The 17,569-nt window shown below is 40.3% G+C and overlaps 1 protein-coding gene across 1 annotated transcript in view; it reads right to left on the bottom strand.

Annotated features, from left to right (window-relative positions):
- Positions 1-16,848, bottom strand: part of MCMBP (minichromosome maintenance complex binding protein) — a 122,266-nt gene extending 105,418 nt beyond the window's left edge. Inside the window, exon 1 of the mRNA XM_075757686.1 lies at positions 16,744-16,848. Coding sequence (XP_075613801.1) covers positions 16,744-16,848 — 105 coding nt within the window. The remainder of the gene's footprint in view (positions 1-16,743) is intronic.
- Between the last annotated feature and the right edge of the window lie 721 nt (positions 16,849-17,569).

The following is a 17,569-nucleotide window of genomic DNA, read 5'->3' as shown; positions in this document are numbered from 1 at the left end:
CCCCTACTTTAATACTCTGAGCGGAAAAAAAGAAAAAAAATCCAAAAGTTTTATCTTTTTCCTTTTAAAATTTTCTCCCACAGCAAAGTAAATTGCTTATCAGCCTTGAACAGGCGGCTTCAGTGTCATGGATAAGACCTCTTGATGCCAAACACTACAGGACACGTAGATACGCAGTGGACAACAGACTAGCACCTCACAAGTTTAACAAGAGGAGAAGCTTCCTCTACTGGTGTGTTATTAAAGATCATCTTTCATTGTGAACCCAGATCTAGTGAATAAATGCGAAGCAGAGGAAAATCTGAGAAGAAAATTGCTAACATAACCAGTATCAAGTTTCTCTCTCCTGTATGATTTTTTTTTATGTAGCCTCAATTGTATTCAGTACTCAAGCACATGCTTTCCTTCAGTTTCAATCACCATATACAGCATTTTTAGCATTTTATTTCCTTATTCATGCCACTGTGCAATGCAATAAAACTCAGACCTTCATATGTAGGGAATGGATAATTTCCATCTGGCATTTGCATGTTGTCTTCTGCAAACCTTTCTGGTCCTGTGAATATAGCAATCGGGCTGGATTCAGAAGGGGTTAATTCTTTGTAGCTCACTGTGAATTATTTTAGGTTTAAATTTTTACCTTAAGTGAACAAGCCCAGGTGAAATTATAGAATCAAAGCACCATATTGACTGCCCTCTGAATACAGAGCTTTAAAATAAGCTTTTACACCCAGGTAATTCAAACAACGATGACATCTTACTCAGACTGTTAGATCAATGTCTCATACTAATGAAGTTACTTCACTGCAGTTTGAAATGCTGTGAAGGTGAATCCTAAAAATCAATCTGTTTGCCTTTAGACAAGAAGCAGACAGTGTTAAACATCCATCCTTTCTGCTTCTTAGTTTGGTGCTTCAGCTCTTTGCGTTAATTATTATTTCAGTCTTGTTAATTAGTATTTCAGTCCTGCAAGGTCCTGAAGTTGCTGTTGGTTTGGTTACGCAGAGCAAAAGAAGGGAGGGGAAGAACCAGCACTGAGATGCTCTTCCACTTCTGTCCCCAGAGCAGAAAAAAATAAAAAATTAAAGGGTGTGTGGGAATGAAAGTGAATAGGCAGCAAAGGAGAAATGAGTGAGTGCTGTCTGTATCCTGAGGGGACTTGTTCAGAATTCTTCTGACAAAGTCAAATTTCAGTTTGAACTTGAAATGTTTTGTTTTGAGGAATTGTGATCTCAAATACAGCTTCAAATCCAAGGCAAAGCTGTGCTTTCCAGATAAAACCTTTGGCAGACCTTGGGAGGAGCTTGATGTGCATCTCGGCATTCTTTCCTGGGGATCTGGATGGGGTTTTGGCTTAAGAGAATTTCTGAAAGGGGGGGGGGGGGGGGGGGAAGAATTTTAACTTAGGTTATAATGAGACTTTAAAACCCCTGAAACTTCTGATTAACTGCAAACCTGCCTCTCCTGCCTCACCTTGCCACCTTAAGGCTTGCATCGTTAACGCTGTATTCTCTAAGTAGAAAGATAACGCACTGGAAATGAAGATTTAAGGAATGTGTTTCTGCCAAAGATGATGTGGTATGTTGCACTTGCAATGCTGCACGTGCACAGGAACTGACCTGTCCCTGTGAGACGCTGGTGAGCAGGTGAAGCTATGCTGCCCTAGGTACCAGGACATGGACCGTTCCCTTCCAGACAGGCTCTGGGCATTTGGGTTTTGATCCCAAACCTGGGAACTGAATTTTTTGCTGGCGCTGACTATGCATGAATTAAAAACCAAAAGAAAACTCCCAAACCCAACTTATTTTATTTTCCAGAGAGCCCAAGCAGGCATACAGACCGTGAGTAATCCATCTGCAGGTCAATGCCCACGGGCTCTGATGGTTCATTTGGTAGGAAGCAGCAGCATGGCTGCACCCCGGGCTGCTCGGGACGGGCTCCGTGTAGGTGCGACTCACAGCGATCACCGTGGAGCAGAGCTGGTCTCAGGGACGCACGTTCAGTCTCCTCCCTCGCTGCTGATTCCAAGCCAAGAGCAGTGAGACTAAAGCACTGGCTTGGGGGGCTTTCCGAGAGGCGGAGGTGTAACTCTTATCTTGTTTACGCCAGCATCGTTATTTCTGTGGGTGCAGATTTATTGGATGTGCACAGGAATTTTTCCCTGGCACTAGTACAGTAAGAAGCTGTATTAAAGTACCTGGGGAGTGGGTCTCTCCTCCAGCGTGGCCCGTGGTGCGTGCTGAGGGCTGGGAAGAGACTGTGCCATGAAGTGTGATGGGGGAGCGTGGCTATGAGGTCACACTGCTGCATGGCCCCTCCCGGACTGTAAATGAGATCAGCATTGAGTCAGTCGGCAGGTGAGCCTGCAGGGAAAAAAAAAAACACCCCTTATTCTCTTGGGGCGAAGTGGATGACTGTAATGACCTTTGCTCACAAGAGCACTGAGAGGACTAACTGCTTTAATGTGCATGAAGTGCTTTGGAGATGAAAATTACTGTGCAAGTCCTAAGGTTGTTGATGATGACAATAGTTTAGAGGTGTGTTTTGGTCACCCGCTGTCTTTTTCAGAATTGAACAAAAACCTGAGAGAAATTAGAGACTTGTTTACTTGGGAAAATGGACTCATTTTGCTTTATTGTCTTGTCAGGCTTTACCCTTCAACATAGCTGCACTATAACTCTTAACTAGAAGTACCACAACATCTAGAACAATAACTATTATTTACTCAGTTCCCACTGGGTGCCTCTGTAATAGCTTCTGAGAATAACGTTTCTCCCAAACTGTGGATGCCAGCAGGATACACAAAATTGGGTCCTCAATGCTGCCAGGCTTTCAGATTCTTGCAATACTGGTCCTTTTGAATGCAGAGAGCTCGTAGATGGCAGATGGGAATTTAATAGCAGAAAACTTCTAGATTTCCGATTTTTATACGGTATTAATTGACTTAGGTAGGGCAATGCCAAATATATATATAAAAAAGCCTTGTTACCACTTCATTACTTTTGTCATTAAACACATCCTTTCCTCATTCGTATTTTGAAATCCTGCCATCTCTCCAAAATCTTAGACCTGTAAATCAAGAGAAGATGGAGGATGTAAAAAAATTACTCTTCACTGCAAAAGGAATTCAGGGGAAAGAAGCAGGAGTAGAAGAAAATGTTAACTATTTATTTTTGGAGATGACAAGGCAATACTATGAGCTACCCACCCGTGAGCACTGGGGTGGGCGCTGAATGGTACATCTCCCTGGCTGTTTTGAAATGCTGCTGGCAGGAGAGCGGGGCTTGAGGGCAGCACCTGGAGAAAACAAATGTGTGAGCAAGTTGTGTATCTCCTGCTAATTTCCTAGGGGAGAAAAGGATGGGATTATGAGAAAAGGTATTTTGCATAATTTTAGAGGTTACTTAAAAGACAACACAGAGTTTTGCGCTGCTCTTTTGAATAGGCTGTTAAACTCCGTGGGGACCCCATTGGCTTGCACAGTGCTGTGGATGAACAGTCAATATTTGGGGTATTTTTTTCCATTTTAGTGTTGAAGTTTGTTTGTGTTTGTCCAAAATCCCTACAACTTTGGGCAGTGTACTTCAACGATCTGCATTTCCCCTCTTTATTTTTATTATAGAGTTAGGACAGAGGAAGTTTTGTGAGTGCTTGACACTGTGCAAATTAAGTCATAAGCATATCTAAGCATCCCAGTTGAACTGGGTTTTTTTGGGTTCTAAAGATTGATGCTTTTAAATGTTTTACACACGCTGGATAAAAATCCTACTAAACATCTCATTGTGTAAAATAGATCCTGGAATTATCTTCTACTCCACCAAATTTTTTCATGTTTTAATTTACTAAAACATTAGAATAAATATAGTAGCTCTTTATTTTGAGGAATCAAAGAAATCCTCATACTTCAACAGAAGTCACTCAGTTCAACTTGTAGTGACAGCTGTGTACTTAGATATTAGGAAATATATTTTTAAGATTTGGGGAATAGCTTACAGATTTTTTTTTTTAAGGTATTCAAGAATTATTACTTTTTTAAGGTCTCTGCTGAACAAAATTCCAGGTTTTCTAGTAGGTCATTTTTGTTTGACAGTGACTAACAGTGTAGCTAAATTTATTTCCATCTCTGTTGCACACAGTAATAAAGTATTTGCCAGGATGATCTGTCACCTGCCTTACTTTCTGTTCCCAGGACTGACTTTAGCCTTCTATTTTCCTTCACTTCTGTCTCCACTATATGATCCATAAGTTGCTTGATGTCTCTGCTGATCACAGATGGGTCACGTGCTTGGGTCCTGGGTCTGAGCACTCTCCAGGCGTAGGGAGATGTGAACTTTGCAGTCTGTATTTCGCAGACCCCAGTGAAAGTCAGTCGCTCTCGAGAGCCCGGGCTCTGAACCAAGCTCAGCAGTAAGGTTGACTGTAGCCATGGCCAGGATCTGCTTTGATCTCCTTTGTGACTTTGTAGGTGCTCAGACTTAGTTAGCATCGCTAATCCACTACTATTAACAGATTTCCCTTATTTTGTGCCTCCTCTGGGCTTTTCACTTGACATTGTCTAACAGCCCAACAGAGAAGGAAGGTGAGAGCAGTAGCACTCAGGCTACTTGTTCCAGGCAATTGCCATGCAATAGTGTTTATGGAGCTTGACTGTCAAGTATTTTAATAATCTCAGCTTGACTGAGCAAGATTTAATTATTAATAAGGAGAAAGATGTTCTGAAAATGTAAGCCCACCATGTGCATGTGAAGTGATATTGCTATTTTTATTCATTACCAGTTCTGTTTAGCATGCCAGTGTTTAAGGCCAATGAAGACACTGATCCTATTATGCCTAGAATAAAATTTTAAGAAAACAGATATTCCCTGTCAGATAGTCTAAGGGGAAGTGCCTCGTGTCATGTTCTCAGTTGTTACATGTAACCAAAGTGTGGGTATCTGTGTTACTGCAGTACCAAACTTGAACTTGTTAATGCATCTCAGATGCTTGTGTCTGGTTTATAAGCACGTTAATTTGGTTGTGCAGTTTTCTTCCAGCTCGGGGGTTGTTCGTGTACGCTGACAGAATACACCAAAGAGGGCATCTCTACCCAGGACGTGTAGAGATAGTGATCAGGATCCACGATTCAGGCTAAGTCAATTTATTTATGACTTGACTTGTGACTGTGGCAGGGACCATGCTAGTAACAGTCCATCAACAAAGCAAGTACATCCTCAAAGAGAAGCTTTGTCAAGTTCAAAGGCAGAAAAATATTCGACGGATTAATTCAAGCAGCAGTAATTGCCACAAGACTTGCTATAGCTTGTACAGAAGTCCCTCAGTTGTTCCTGGTACTAGCTCCAAGATGGCATGTAAATAGTTTTCATCACAAGGACATGCTAGTGCAGCTTCTAAGAAGGAATATCTTATAACTTCTTTTTGTGCTTAATAAATATGAAAATACAGAAAAGAACAAGATAGTTAATGCAAGAACAACAGTGTGTCACAAAATTATACATAGTCATTTTTACAGAGTATTTAGTTGTGACACATTTATTAGCATTGTTTTCCAGAGGCTGCCCATAGTTAAAATCATATATCTTGAGAAATATAATATCTTTGCATATTGCCAAGAACATATAGTGGAAACAAATAACAATCGAGTTCAAAAGGACATGTTTTCGCTGCAGCCACTGATGTCTCAAACCATGAAAGTACATAACAGGTTTTCAGTTACTACCCACTGCAGTTCCCAGTTACCCAACACATGCGGAGTGGTGAGTCTCCTCGCAGAGCTCAGAAGAATTTCCAGCACAGGCAACTCAATCGTTAAAAACCAGCAGGAGAGATGGAACACAGGCACAACCCTTTCTCCGTTGCACTATTGGCCTTGTCCATGCTGGACTCTGACTTGAACACAAAATTTTGGGACTCCAGGAATTACATAGCCACAGGAATTACAGAACACGTGGCTCTTTAAGTGAAATTAAATTTTTAAATTGTTATCACTCCCTGCCCCCCTCCAAAATCCGGCACGCAACTTCAAATTATTTTGTATAATGAAAGACAGAGTGCTTGTTCAAGAGCCTTTGATCATGTCAGTTGCTCATCTCCTGCTACCCTTGTGCTTACAAGAGACAAACAGATTTTGTTTTCTCCAGGTTTACAACACACAGACTTTTACTGAATCTCTTGTGTATGATGTGTGTATCAAAAGATAATTCCATATTTGAGTAGAGGGAGGAGTGGAACAGGGATGACAGTGCATAAAACCACCTTAACAATATATTTGCCATAGCTATGTTCTTGGTCACCTTGAAATATTCACATCTACCTCTTTACCCAGCCATATCTTACTTTGATATATCAGCATTTTGCACAAAAAATTGAAGTGAAAGTTTTTTGTGTTAAATAAAAGCAAGCTTGTTGCCCTTACCGGGATTCTCAACCCACGTATGCTGGTGGGTGGCATTAGTGAGCCTCTTGCTTTGTCTGAGGACCTTTCCCCCTTCTCTGTCTCCCCCTACACGTGAGGAAGTGGCTGAGATGGAGGCTGAGCTCTAGAGCAGAATTCTCCCATTTGTCCTCTTTTGGCCTACTGGCAAGCATGATGCTCTTGGTTTGGCTCTTCCAAGACTCAGTACCATTTGGATAGATGTCTTTCCTCCTGTTGCTAACATTGCTTTTTCCCCTGGGCCAACGTTGATGTAAGAAGTCATCACCGTAGACTGTCCATCTTAGGGGCAGCCCTGCAAAACAGCAAGTGGGGTTTTTGTAGAATGATTTCAAAGCACGTTTTGGAGTCACTGTGAAGCCAGTTCAAAACCTAAAATTAAGGTAACGTGCTGCCGGTCAGCTGAGTTGGTGGCCAGCTGAACTGCTGCCCTTCTTTCTGGCCTTCTTGGGGTATTGGTCTTCGTACCTGTGATGCAAAATGGTTGGATTTCATTGACTGTATAAAGTCAGTGAATAGCATAGGCATTCTGCATGGGTTGAGACTTCGGCTCTTCATGGCTGTCAGCGCTTCCCAGCTGCCTCTTTTCTGTGCTCACTTATCTATCGCACCATGCCAGTGCAAGCTCCGTGGGGCAGAGCTTTTCCTCTGATGTATAGTCTGTAACGTGACAGTGTTCAGCTCTGTGATGAAGGCTTTAAGCACTCTGGACTTGCACATTGTCACTGTATTATCGTTAAGGCAGGTATTTTACAAAATGTTAGAAACCGCCTCTCTGAAGGGAAACATGTAAGTTAATGAGAGTGCAGAAGCTGGTACGTCAGAGATAGGTGACAAGATATGACAAAATATATTTAACATGAATCCGTGGTGGTACTAAACAGGATGTGAATTCTCCTATGAAGAACATGAATTATAACAAAGCCTCTTTTTAAGCAGTTTAAGTGGCTAAAGACTTAGCCACTGTGGCTTATACCATGCAAGTCTGGCTAAAACCTTTTTAAATGGTATTTCCATCAATATCGCATTGGATGATTTCTCTATCCTGTCTGTAGTTTCAACCTTGATCATCTACATTTTACAAGCTCAGACAAATATCTCTATGTATTTTCCCAAGGTTTCATTATTTTTCAGAAACCTTGTAAATGTCTACACTTAGTTTATTGTGCTGTTTAAAACCTCTCTTCAAATCTCTCCTTTGTCCTGTTGTCTCATCTTTTTTTTTTTCAATAATTTATGGAATTTAGCTTTGAGACTGATAGGCAGTGAAATAGAAATAGGACCAAATAATAGAGCTGTTGACTGCTTTCCCAGGACTTGTCCTAGTTTCACTTGTAAAAAATTTTTATGTTTCTCTCTGTGGTGACATTTTATTCATTTATTTTTTTTTAGAGAAGTAACTGGATTCAGAATGCATGTGTTAAAAGCATAATTGCAGCACCAATGATTTGGTTAATTTTTTCTTTTAACTTTTGGCCTTCTCAAATTGATCTTCATGATAACTCTTTTATTTTAATGTAAATTTCTAACTGTTGCAGTCTTACTATGTCTGAAATAACAAGATCTTATGTGAGCAGCTGAACTCAGAGTAGGTGTGTGTAATTTTTTTTTTTTTTTTAATTATTCCAGCATTGGTTTAGTCCTTGGCATGCATTACCACTCTTGATGCCCTTCTTGTGTAGGGAAACAGCTTTAGGGAACTGTTCATCAGCATTTAGGAAACACGAATTTCTTAAGCTTTTCTTTATCTGGAGGGTGGTTTGCAAAAAGGTATTGTGTATTATTGTTTGAACTTAAAAATGAGATCCTGCGCATGCCTTCTGGCTTAACATTATTGTATCAGTTTTCCTTTCCCTAGCCGATACCGCTATTCCTGCAGCGATGTAGTGCCAGGTGAGACAGCTGGTACACGCCTGTGTGTTTGGCAGTAGTTGACATTGCAAGGCCTCTAGCCACAGCACCAGCGCTCTGGAGATGCTCGTGGCATGAGTGGGAGTATTTTTCTGGACCCAGGTCTTCAGCGCTTGTGTGGGAAGAGAATCAAGGTTGATGATATTTAGTGGAGACTACTACTTTTTTTAGTGAGGCACGTCCTCAAATGCTATAAACCAGTGTAGCTCGGATAGTGAGGAGCTTAGATGTGAAATGTCATTCACTTTCCCTTTAAATACAGAAATTAAATAATAAATATATCGGAACTATTCCTGTTCCAGTTTATTGCCTATTTTTGTGTTTCTATAAAGAACTATTTTATAATACAGTCATTAATTTTGTCATTGTGGAACAAGGTGTACATGTACAATAAATCCCATGCAATGGGTGGGGCAAATCAATGAATAAACAAAAGAACAAAATCAACTTCTAGAAAGCTGTAAAGTCTCCTGAATTTTGTGTGAAAACACTTTTTCCTTCTTTCTGTGATGAAGAAGATATGCTTCAATATTTTCTTGGCTACAGAAGAAATTCAAGGTTGGTTATGCAAAATTACTTACCTCCTTTCACTTAACCCTTTAAACATTGCCAAAAAGCTATTAGTATTACATATTTTAAGCTCGATATAGTTAATTAGCGCTAAGCATTTCAAGTGCTCTCTGGGAGGAGAGTATTGTTTGTCCAGACTGGGGAAAGGACAGCTTATGAGGCCCAGAGCTACTGTGCTACTGCAGCTGGGAAGGTGGGTGACAGGGTATGTGGTTGTACATTATTTTGTTGCTTTAAACTTAGGGTTAATTTTTTTTTCTTCTTCTTTTTCTGGAGAGCTATGGCTCTTTATATCATTTTTTATAGCTGTGCAGATCTAGCCTGCCTTAGGGCAGCAATTTTCCATGCTTCGGAGAAATCTTGGATAAATTAAATGAGATGATAAATAAATACATTGGTTAGCCAGCCAAGATAAAGTGTAGGTCTGCTGTTACACAATGTCTAGCTCCCTGTATTTATAAAAGTTAAGCAGAACCATTTCAAATTGCTTTAGACTCCCTAGGGGAAGAGGAGGAATTTTTTGGGGAAAAGCAAATGCTTCAAGAGAAAATGTCCTTTGCTTAGAGTTACCTAGATCATAATTTAGAGTGGTGACTATAAGTAATAATTTCAAATGTTTACTTTTAAGAGCTCTGTAGATCAAGTACTCTGATGAAAACATGACAGCAATCATTAAGATTGTGTTTCTTGTCAGGATTTGGGGAATTCAGGATGCAATTTTCAAAAGTAGTCCTGCTGTATTTCAGTGCAAATGTTGTTGTAATGTAAAAGCTGGATATCCAGCAAAAGACCAGACAGACATCTAAATGCTTAAAAAGCCCAGCTACCAAAGAGCAGGAAAATAGGTTGGGCATGCTGGGATATTAATCATCTCTACAGGTATCCAGGAGAGAAAATAGAAGTATTCAAGTGGGCTATTAGACATGATGGCTGTGCCTCTGCCACGTAAGTGTGCCCCTTGGGGAACAGGGTAGGCATGCAGAACTCCAACTGTCTTCAAGCTTTAAAGACTTGGCAGCTTGCCCCCCCGCCCCCCCCAGCAAATATTTGTCTGTGCATTAACAATCTTCAGCTGGTTCCCTTCCATGAACCTGTCCATCTTTTTCTTGAGCCTACGTGCTATTTTTAATGTGAGCAAAATAACGTGGTATGGGTGTTGCTAGACTAGCTATGGGTTTTATAAAGAACCACCTCTATTTGTTCTGAACCTGCCAGCTGCTACCTTAATTTGATGTCTCTAATTCTTATACTGAAGAGATTGTGCAGAAACAGCCCTTATTCTTTGTCTCTGTGGAATTCCAAATTTTGCATCCTTTCATCTCCCCTGAGCATCTCTACTCTGGGCTGGAAAGTCCTAGTCTGCTTATCTGTTTCTCATAAAGAAACATTTCCTTGCCTTGGCTGGTCCTTTTTTCCCTTCTTTTTGACCTTTTACACTTCTACTAACAGTAGGGAGGTACAGAAAGATGCAGATATTTCTCAAAGATTAACATCTTAAATAACGCAACTTATTCTAGAAACTCTTATTCCTTTTGCTCATGCTTGGAGGCTCCTGCTACATTTAACGCTGGTAGGTACTTGTCAGCCTTATCTATGTACCTCCCTGCAATACTCTTGTAGGCTAATAACTGATTCCAAAGCAGAATATTCATTTATCTTCACAATAGCTATTGTGGTCATATTTGATTTCAGGGGCTTTATAGTCACTTCTCAGCAAGCGGTTTTATGGATGACTGTTCATTAGGATCTGGATAGAGATATCACTGTAGGACACTTTGTAATCCTGTATTTACAAAAATAGAACTGAACCATTTCAAACAGTGTTGGGAGTTGGGGGTGTGTGTGAAAATCTTTGGAAAAGCAGAAGGCCTTTTTAAAAATGCAAAGTATTTTTAGCACTGTTCTGTTAAGGTGTGGGTAGGAGGTACATGTATAGGGGGTAGGATGCTCAGCTCCTAAAAACTACTGGCTCCAGTTTACTTTAACCTTTTACATTGTGTTTTCATTAAAGCAAGTAAAAAAATTGAAAATATTTTTCATTGAATTTGTGAAAAAGGTATTTGTAAAGTTTTGGAAAAGGTGTGTTAATTTTGCTTTTACTCTATCTTTTTTCACCACATTCAGCCATTTTGTTATCAATTTTCCTACTGAAAAAAGCCCCAAAGAGAAAAGGGAGCAGAGAAAATCTGACACCACAACATCTTTATTTTTCTTTTCTTTTTTTTTTTTTTTTGGGTGATGAAAAAATAAATGTGAATTTTAAAAATCAGCCTGCTTTTCAGTGAGGTGTTCTGATGAGCTTTTGTTTATCTTTAGTAGAGAACTTAAAATAATTGCAATCAGCCTTTGAATGTCTGGGCTGACCAGGCACTGTGATCTGTGGAAGCACGGAGGGCTGAAGGACATGACTTAGGGGGAACACTTGAGTTATGTCTAATTCTGCATGGTGCTGGATGGCTGCCTAACATGGGAAGGAGCAGCGGTATATTTTCCTGCACTCTCTTCATGCGCTTCTCAGAGATTGTTCCTGCTATTTTTCTTGATAGCGCTCACAGGGAGCCTAAGAAATGATTGAGCAGTGAGTTGTCCTAGGGCAGTGCCGAGGAGCTGTGGTAGGGCTTTTAGCGGGGCAGCGGTTGCTCTGCTGCCAATCAGTCCCTTTCACAGCCCCGTTGCTTATTTTGAAGTGTCAGGCAGGGCACTCGCAGCTGAATGGTACAATTTGCACTTCTAAAATGAGATTATCTTTTCCTCCTCTGCTTCTTTACGGCCTTTATGACTTGCTTTTAAACCAAAGGCCAGGTTAATGGAAGATTCTGGCACTGAAACCACTCGTTTGGGGGAGTTTTGTTCAAAATTATTTTTTCAGGACCACTGATTCTTCACAGTGGAAACTTTTCACAGAAACATGTTACTTTTGGCTGAACCATCACTGGGAAAAAGTATCATGGTCTAAAATTATCAGATTCTTACGTATGTGCGCATCAATAGATGTGTTTCCATACACATTTCAGGAAAGTAAAGGGAGGATCTCAGTTTCTTGTATCTCCTGCTGAACTTTAATATGTTATTTTTGAAGGGAATTGGAGCTATAAGTGGACATCTGATGACATTCTGATGAATTTCTGATGGAATATTTCCCCTTACAGGCTATAGTGTGAATAAATCGCCTCAAGCCTTAATGCTGTCAGTGGTGGCATTTGAGGCTGTGAGATCCAGTGGCACATCTGGACCATTGCTGACTGGGAATCTCATTGCAGCACCCTTCCACTACGGCTGTGTAGTGAATCCGGTGTTGGCTTGTAATGACACTCTTCTACACTACCTAGCCATTGAAAAAAGCTCCAGAAGCTGAGTATTCAGCAAGGACTCATAGCTGGGTGCTTCTCTTACAACAGAGTTGAGAGGAGAGTATTTTTTTCTGAAAAGAGCAAATAATAGTGGTGTTTCAACAGTAAAACCTGTGGTTCTCTGTCATATCTAGTTAAAGAAATAAATTCATGATGCAAGCTCTCTCCCAGGCAGTTCTGATCTCAGGTTTCTAGCTCAGGATGTGTTTAGCACTTATTTTTGCTAAACAATTTAGTAGGTTGTGCAGGTAAGTAGGGAAGTGCTGGGCCCCTAGAGCACATCTCTTAAGCAACAGTTATCTTTTTCTGTTGTGATGTGGGTAATGGCCCAGTTCCCACACTTATTCAATGAGTGACCACTCACTAGGCACAAGAAAAATACCAACTCCCTCCCTTAAGATAGGTTACCTTCAGCTTCATGCTATGTGAGGTTAACTGCTGCTCATGCTTTCTATCCTGAAAGAGATAAACCCTGTTTGCCAGACTGTAAACCCCAGTGGTAAGCAAACGTGAAGGATGAAGTTAGAGAGCTGGAATCACCTTGAATAATGGTGCTCCACAGAAATCACAGCTGGTATTGCTCTTATGATAATAGAGTTGTATGCAGGGATTGGGCTATAATGAACTTTTGTGCTGTAGACCAGGAATCTGATGTAATCAGATTGATGGAACAAAATCAGATATTCAAGGGAGAGGCAATTAATCCTTCATTTAAGGACACTCAAATCAGCAAGATATCTAGTGTTAAGGATATAAATGAGTTTTTAATGTGGGCTTCATGATAGGTAACTCCTGCAGAGCCATCTATCAGCTGTATATAATGGTAATTTGCAATTCCCCAAGGAGTTAGAGACAACAGATGACAACTTCTCAAGCTTTTGCTGCTAGTATTCACAGCAGGGTTAGCCTCTTGCTTGAGGAGTAGGCCTAGCCCTGTAGAAGATTGGTATCACACTAATTTTCTTCTCTCCTTAAGAAGATAAACGACTGGTTTGAAGAAGGTAAAAGGCTGGTGCTAAGAAAGGCTGTGTTGGAAAACTCATTGTGTACATGTCCAGTGTACACGTCCAGTGTGTAACGCAGTAGGCTGCTTTCAGTGCCTGGTCTTGGACCTTTGGCATGAGATTCAAAATGAGCCACGTGGTGATCTGGGAGTGTCTCAAGGTAGCTGTTTGGGAAATGGGAGCTGTAAAGGGGTGGCTTAAATCCTGTCCTTCATCCAAATTTCCATATTGCACTCGGTGCTTCAGGAGAGCACTTCTCTAGACAGCAAGACCAAGGTCCTCTTCTGACAGTAGTTGTCTGGCCCACACAAATAGTAAAACAGAACTAGAAAAAAGCTGGAATCTATTTTAAAACATTTCTTAAACACGTCTCCAGGAAGGACATCACCTGGGGGAACACACTCATTGCTGTGATTGTGACTCGTTGGAGTACATGGGTGCACGTTCTCCTAGGTCAGACTTCCAGTTGAGACTTTTGTTCTTTTTTTGTCATTGAAATAATCCAAGATTCAAAGGATCAGAGAGAACACATGTGACAGTGGTCCTGTAAATAGGAAGTTCAGGAAGTTATGTGAGCGGGTCCTGAACCAAAAGGTCTCTTTCTGGCTTTTGCCTTGTGAATGTGAAGTAAAACATCCCTGTATCAGACGCCAGAACTTAGGTTTGCCTCTTTAGTATGCAAAGTGCTGTAACTTCTCAGATAAACCTGATGTCAGAGAGGTTCCTCCTTCAGAACTGTGGAGATCTGCAATGTGGATGCCCTTGTCCCAGGCAAATATATAGTGCCTGGCTCTTGTGTACCCCACTTGGAGGTCTAGTGCAGGCTTCTGCCCTCCATAAGGTCTGGGAGTCAAGCTGAGGAGCTGGGTGGAGATTTTGTGAAAATAAATTGGGCATGTTCACCTGCAATCACACTTATGCATCCTGCCTTGAGGGACAGCAGTGCTGCCTGCATCGTTAAAGCAAGATTGTTATTAGCAAGCATGTGGTCCAAGGCTTGACTCAATAGCAGATTCTCCTCAGATTTCTGTTCCGGAGTAATATCGAGTGCTTAATGCACCCACCATAAGTTGGCAAGCAGGAGTGCACGGCCTTTATGTGAGCAGTTGAAGGTGCATAATCTTGTTTAGGAAGGTCTTGCAGTCTGCACCTCCCCTGTCTCCAACAAGAGGTAGCTACTGATGTCTATTCATGGACCATTTTGCCAGTCTTTTTTGAGAACTTGCTTCCAGCCAAATTCCATAACTCGGTCTCAAGTGCCATTCTTTTCCTTCCTGCTTGCTTCCCTGCAGCAATCGCAACAGAGGTTGCTCTGCCACATTTGCCTCAGGTAATAGATATCCACTTGGTCGGTAATAATCTGCAGGCAAGCAGGGTGTTAACCTCACCCAGGCTCCAGAACAGTATTTGAAGCAGCGGAAGTAATAGGAATTTCTCTCATCTATCTTCATCTCTCCATTGGGAAACTTCTAAAGGGGCTCTGGAAATTGATTGCTAAAAACCTAATGTGGATAGAAAGTACAGGTTATTCTGTGGTGCTGATTAGCATGGAAAGGGCTTTATTAATGTTTTTCATGCACTGTACATCCAGTGGTAAATTAAAACTTGAAGGTCATTAGTCATAGTGCTAAGACTCCAGTTGAACTTATCCATTTCCCAGCACACGATGTCAACAGCCATCTCCCTTCTTCTCTACCTGACTTTTGACCCTTCCCAAGAGGGAAGGTGCATGCTGCTGTGTATGCATGTGGCCCCGAGGCTGTGGACCACCTATGAGGGGTCCAGCTGGATGTGCAAACCTGAGCACTTGAATGAACGTTTCCATAAATGAGGGTCCTGTGAGGTCCCGTGACAGGCTGGTGCAGAATTCTGAAAGGAAGATCAAGATGAATTGCACTGACTCTGTGTTGCTTTGAAAGGGATTAAGGAGAAGAGGCAATTTATTGCATCCTACTTGGACCAAATTCTACCTCAGAAGATGTATGTTAAGTAAACCATGAAAACATGGATTTCTGTAATGAATTTTACTTTTTTCTCTTTAATATATTAACTAAAGATCAATACTTTCCCCCTCTGCCGAATAATGATCAGGGATAAAGATTTAAAATATTTCTAGATGTAGCTGGAAACATCTCAACCCCTTTTCTTATTTACCTTGCTTATCTTTGGAAAGTCATCCTCGCATTATTGTAAAAGAAATGTCTCTTTTAATGCTGTCTCTTCGATTAGTAAGCTTTGCAAAAGATAAGTCCCTGATATTAGAACATTTGGACTAATGCATAAGCCTTATAATCATCTATCCTTAATCAAATTATCTCATAACTTTAATGCTTAAGTAGTAGCTCAACCAGTAAGGTTGCAATTTTTCTCAGGTATTAAATGTGAGTGAAGATATATTTTTGGTGTAGTTTTGGCTTCAATCTCTCTTAAGAAACAGATTTAATACTTGTTAAACCAAAACCAATAATAGTTGGTAGAGTGGATTAAAAATAGTATTTATTTTTCTTGATTTAAAAAAAAAAAAAGAAAAAAATGTTTCCTGAAAAATATTACCCTCACTTTGTTCTTGAGAAATGAGCATTTTGTGTTCTTCACTTATTTGTCAAAAATTTTGAAAGAAAAGAAACTATTTTTTAAAGATATTTCAAATATTGAGGCCCTCTTTGTTTCATCATTACACATGTTTAACTTTACTAATACAAGTATCTTCATGGAAATCCGGGTAGAAGTATTTTATGAGGAAGTACTTACAGATTGAATGGACACATAGCTCCCATGGTGAACTCTGAAAAATGTAAATGATGAACAGATAGTTTTGTAAAATCTTTTTTTTTCAGACTTTCAGGAATGATAATGGAAATAAAATGAATTATCATTGAAAAAGCCCTGTGATTTTCATAAATAATCTCTTAAAACTCTGAAAAAATATTAATAATCTGTGCTGTAAACCTCATATTTCCAAGCTTACCAGAAAATCTACATCAAGCTTGTAGTTCAGTTATGCAGATAGAAGAAGGGACGGTCTGGTTGCTTAACCAGAAGAAGAGAACCACTGATGTAGGCAGGACTGCATTCAGTATAGTCATGAGTGCGTTAACAGCTCTTTAAAAAAAAAAAAAAAAAGCCTGAAAAACATGGTCTCTGGTAATAGGTTTCACTATTGAATGGTGAGTTGTTGTTTCTTCTTTTGTGTAAGGTCCTCTTTTTTGTTTCTTAGTTTTACTGAGATTGGAATCTGTCATGTCCTTAACTGTCTTAACCAACCACTCTAAAACCCTTTTAACTAAAGAAAAAAAGTCAGTACTTGCTCTCAGTATACATTTATGAAAACTAAAATCTGTTACCCTTGCTTACTTCTTTCTGCTTTCCTGAATTCTGTGCTGTATTCCGGGGGCAACGCTGCTGCCGTGAGCTTCCAAGCCCTGCTTCTGCTGCTGGAGTGCAGTGCTGGGCAGCTCGGTCGCTCGGCAATGGGAGCCCCACATTCTGCCTCTGTGATGACCAAACTGCTCTCGCTTGGAGCAATCTGTTGGCTGGTGGGTGGACAGCCCGTCTTAATGCCTCCAAGGCTCCCTGTGTCCATGGAAAAGAGCATTTGGGGAAGGTCCACCCGAATTTACACTTCTCATTGTCTCTTAAGCAGGCTGTGCAAATTAAAGATTCCTTATGCCCTCTCTCTGCGCAAGCACCATGGAGTGGCTAGTTATTAGTGAAGAAGTAGTAAATCCCACTATAAGCAGCCTCAATAGTAATATATTTGAAAAAAAAAGGAAAAAAAGTGAGTTTTAAATGATATATTGCAAGGGTGTAGACTCAGGCATACTTAATGGATCTGTGCCAGGAAATTTCCAAGGAACTCTGAAGGAGTTGGGGCACAATTTTATCCACAGAGCTGAGAAAGTAAGTCAGAGCAGTTCCACGCTGCATCCACAATAAGACCAGCCTCATGCAGTGATTTTACAAGCAGTCACCATGTTCATTACTGAATGCAAAAATTGATCGACTATCCTAGAAATGAATGAATAAAGCATGTAAATATAAATGTTCACCCCAAAACTTTCTTCACACTGTAGTGCAATTACAAATAAATAAAAGTGAAGTCAGAAGAGGAACTTTGTCTACAGTGCATTACTAAATCAAATCTTTGAGAAAAATTAAATTAAACATTTAACATAGCTGCTTTATTTATGATTACATAGGCCTTCATAACTGCTTACGTTGGTTAAATTTTACACCTTTGTACTTTATTCCTGACTTCATTACCCAATCAGATCAAAGTCATGTATCTAACTTCATTACAAAAA

Source organism: Balearica regulorum, chromosome 7 (assembly GCF_011004875.1).
Source record: "Balearica regulorum gibbericeps isolate bBalReg1 chromosome 7, bBalReg1.pri, whole genome shotgun sequence".
In the NCBI taxonomy this organism is placed as follows: Eukaryota; Metazoa; Chordata; class Aves; order Gruiformes; family Gruidae; genus Balearica; species Balearica regulorum.
The sequence above is the reverse complement of the archived record's forward strand: the minus strand, read 5'-3'. Positions and strand labels throughout refer to the sequence as shown.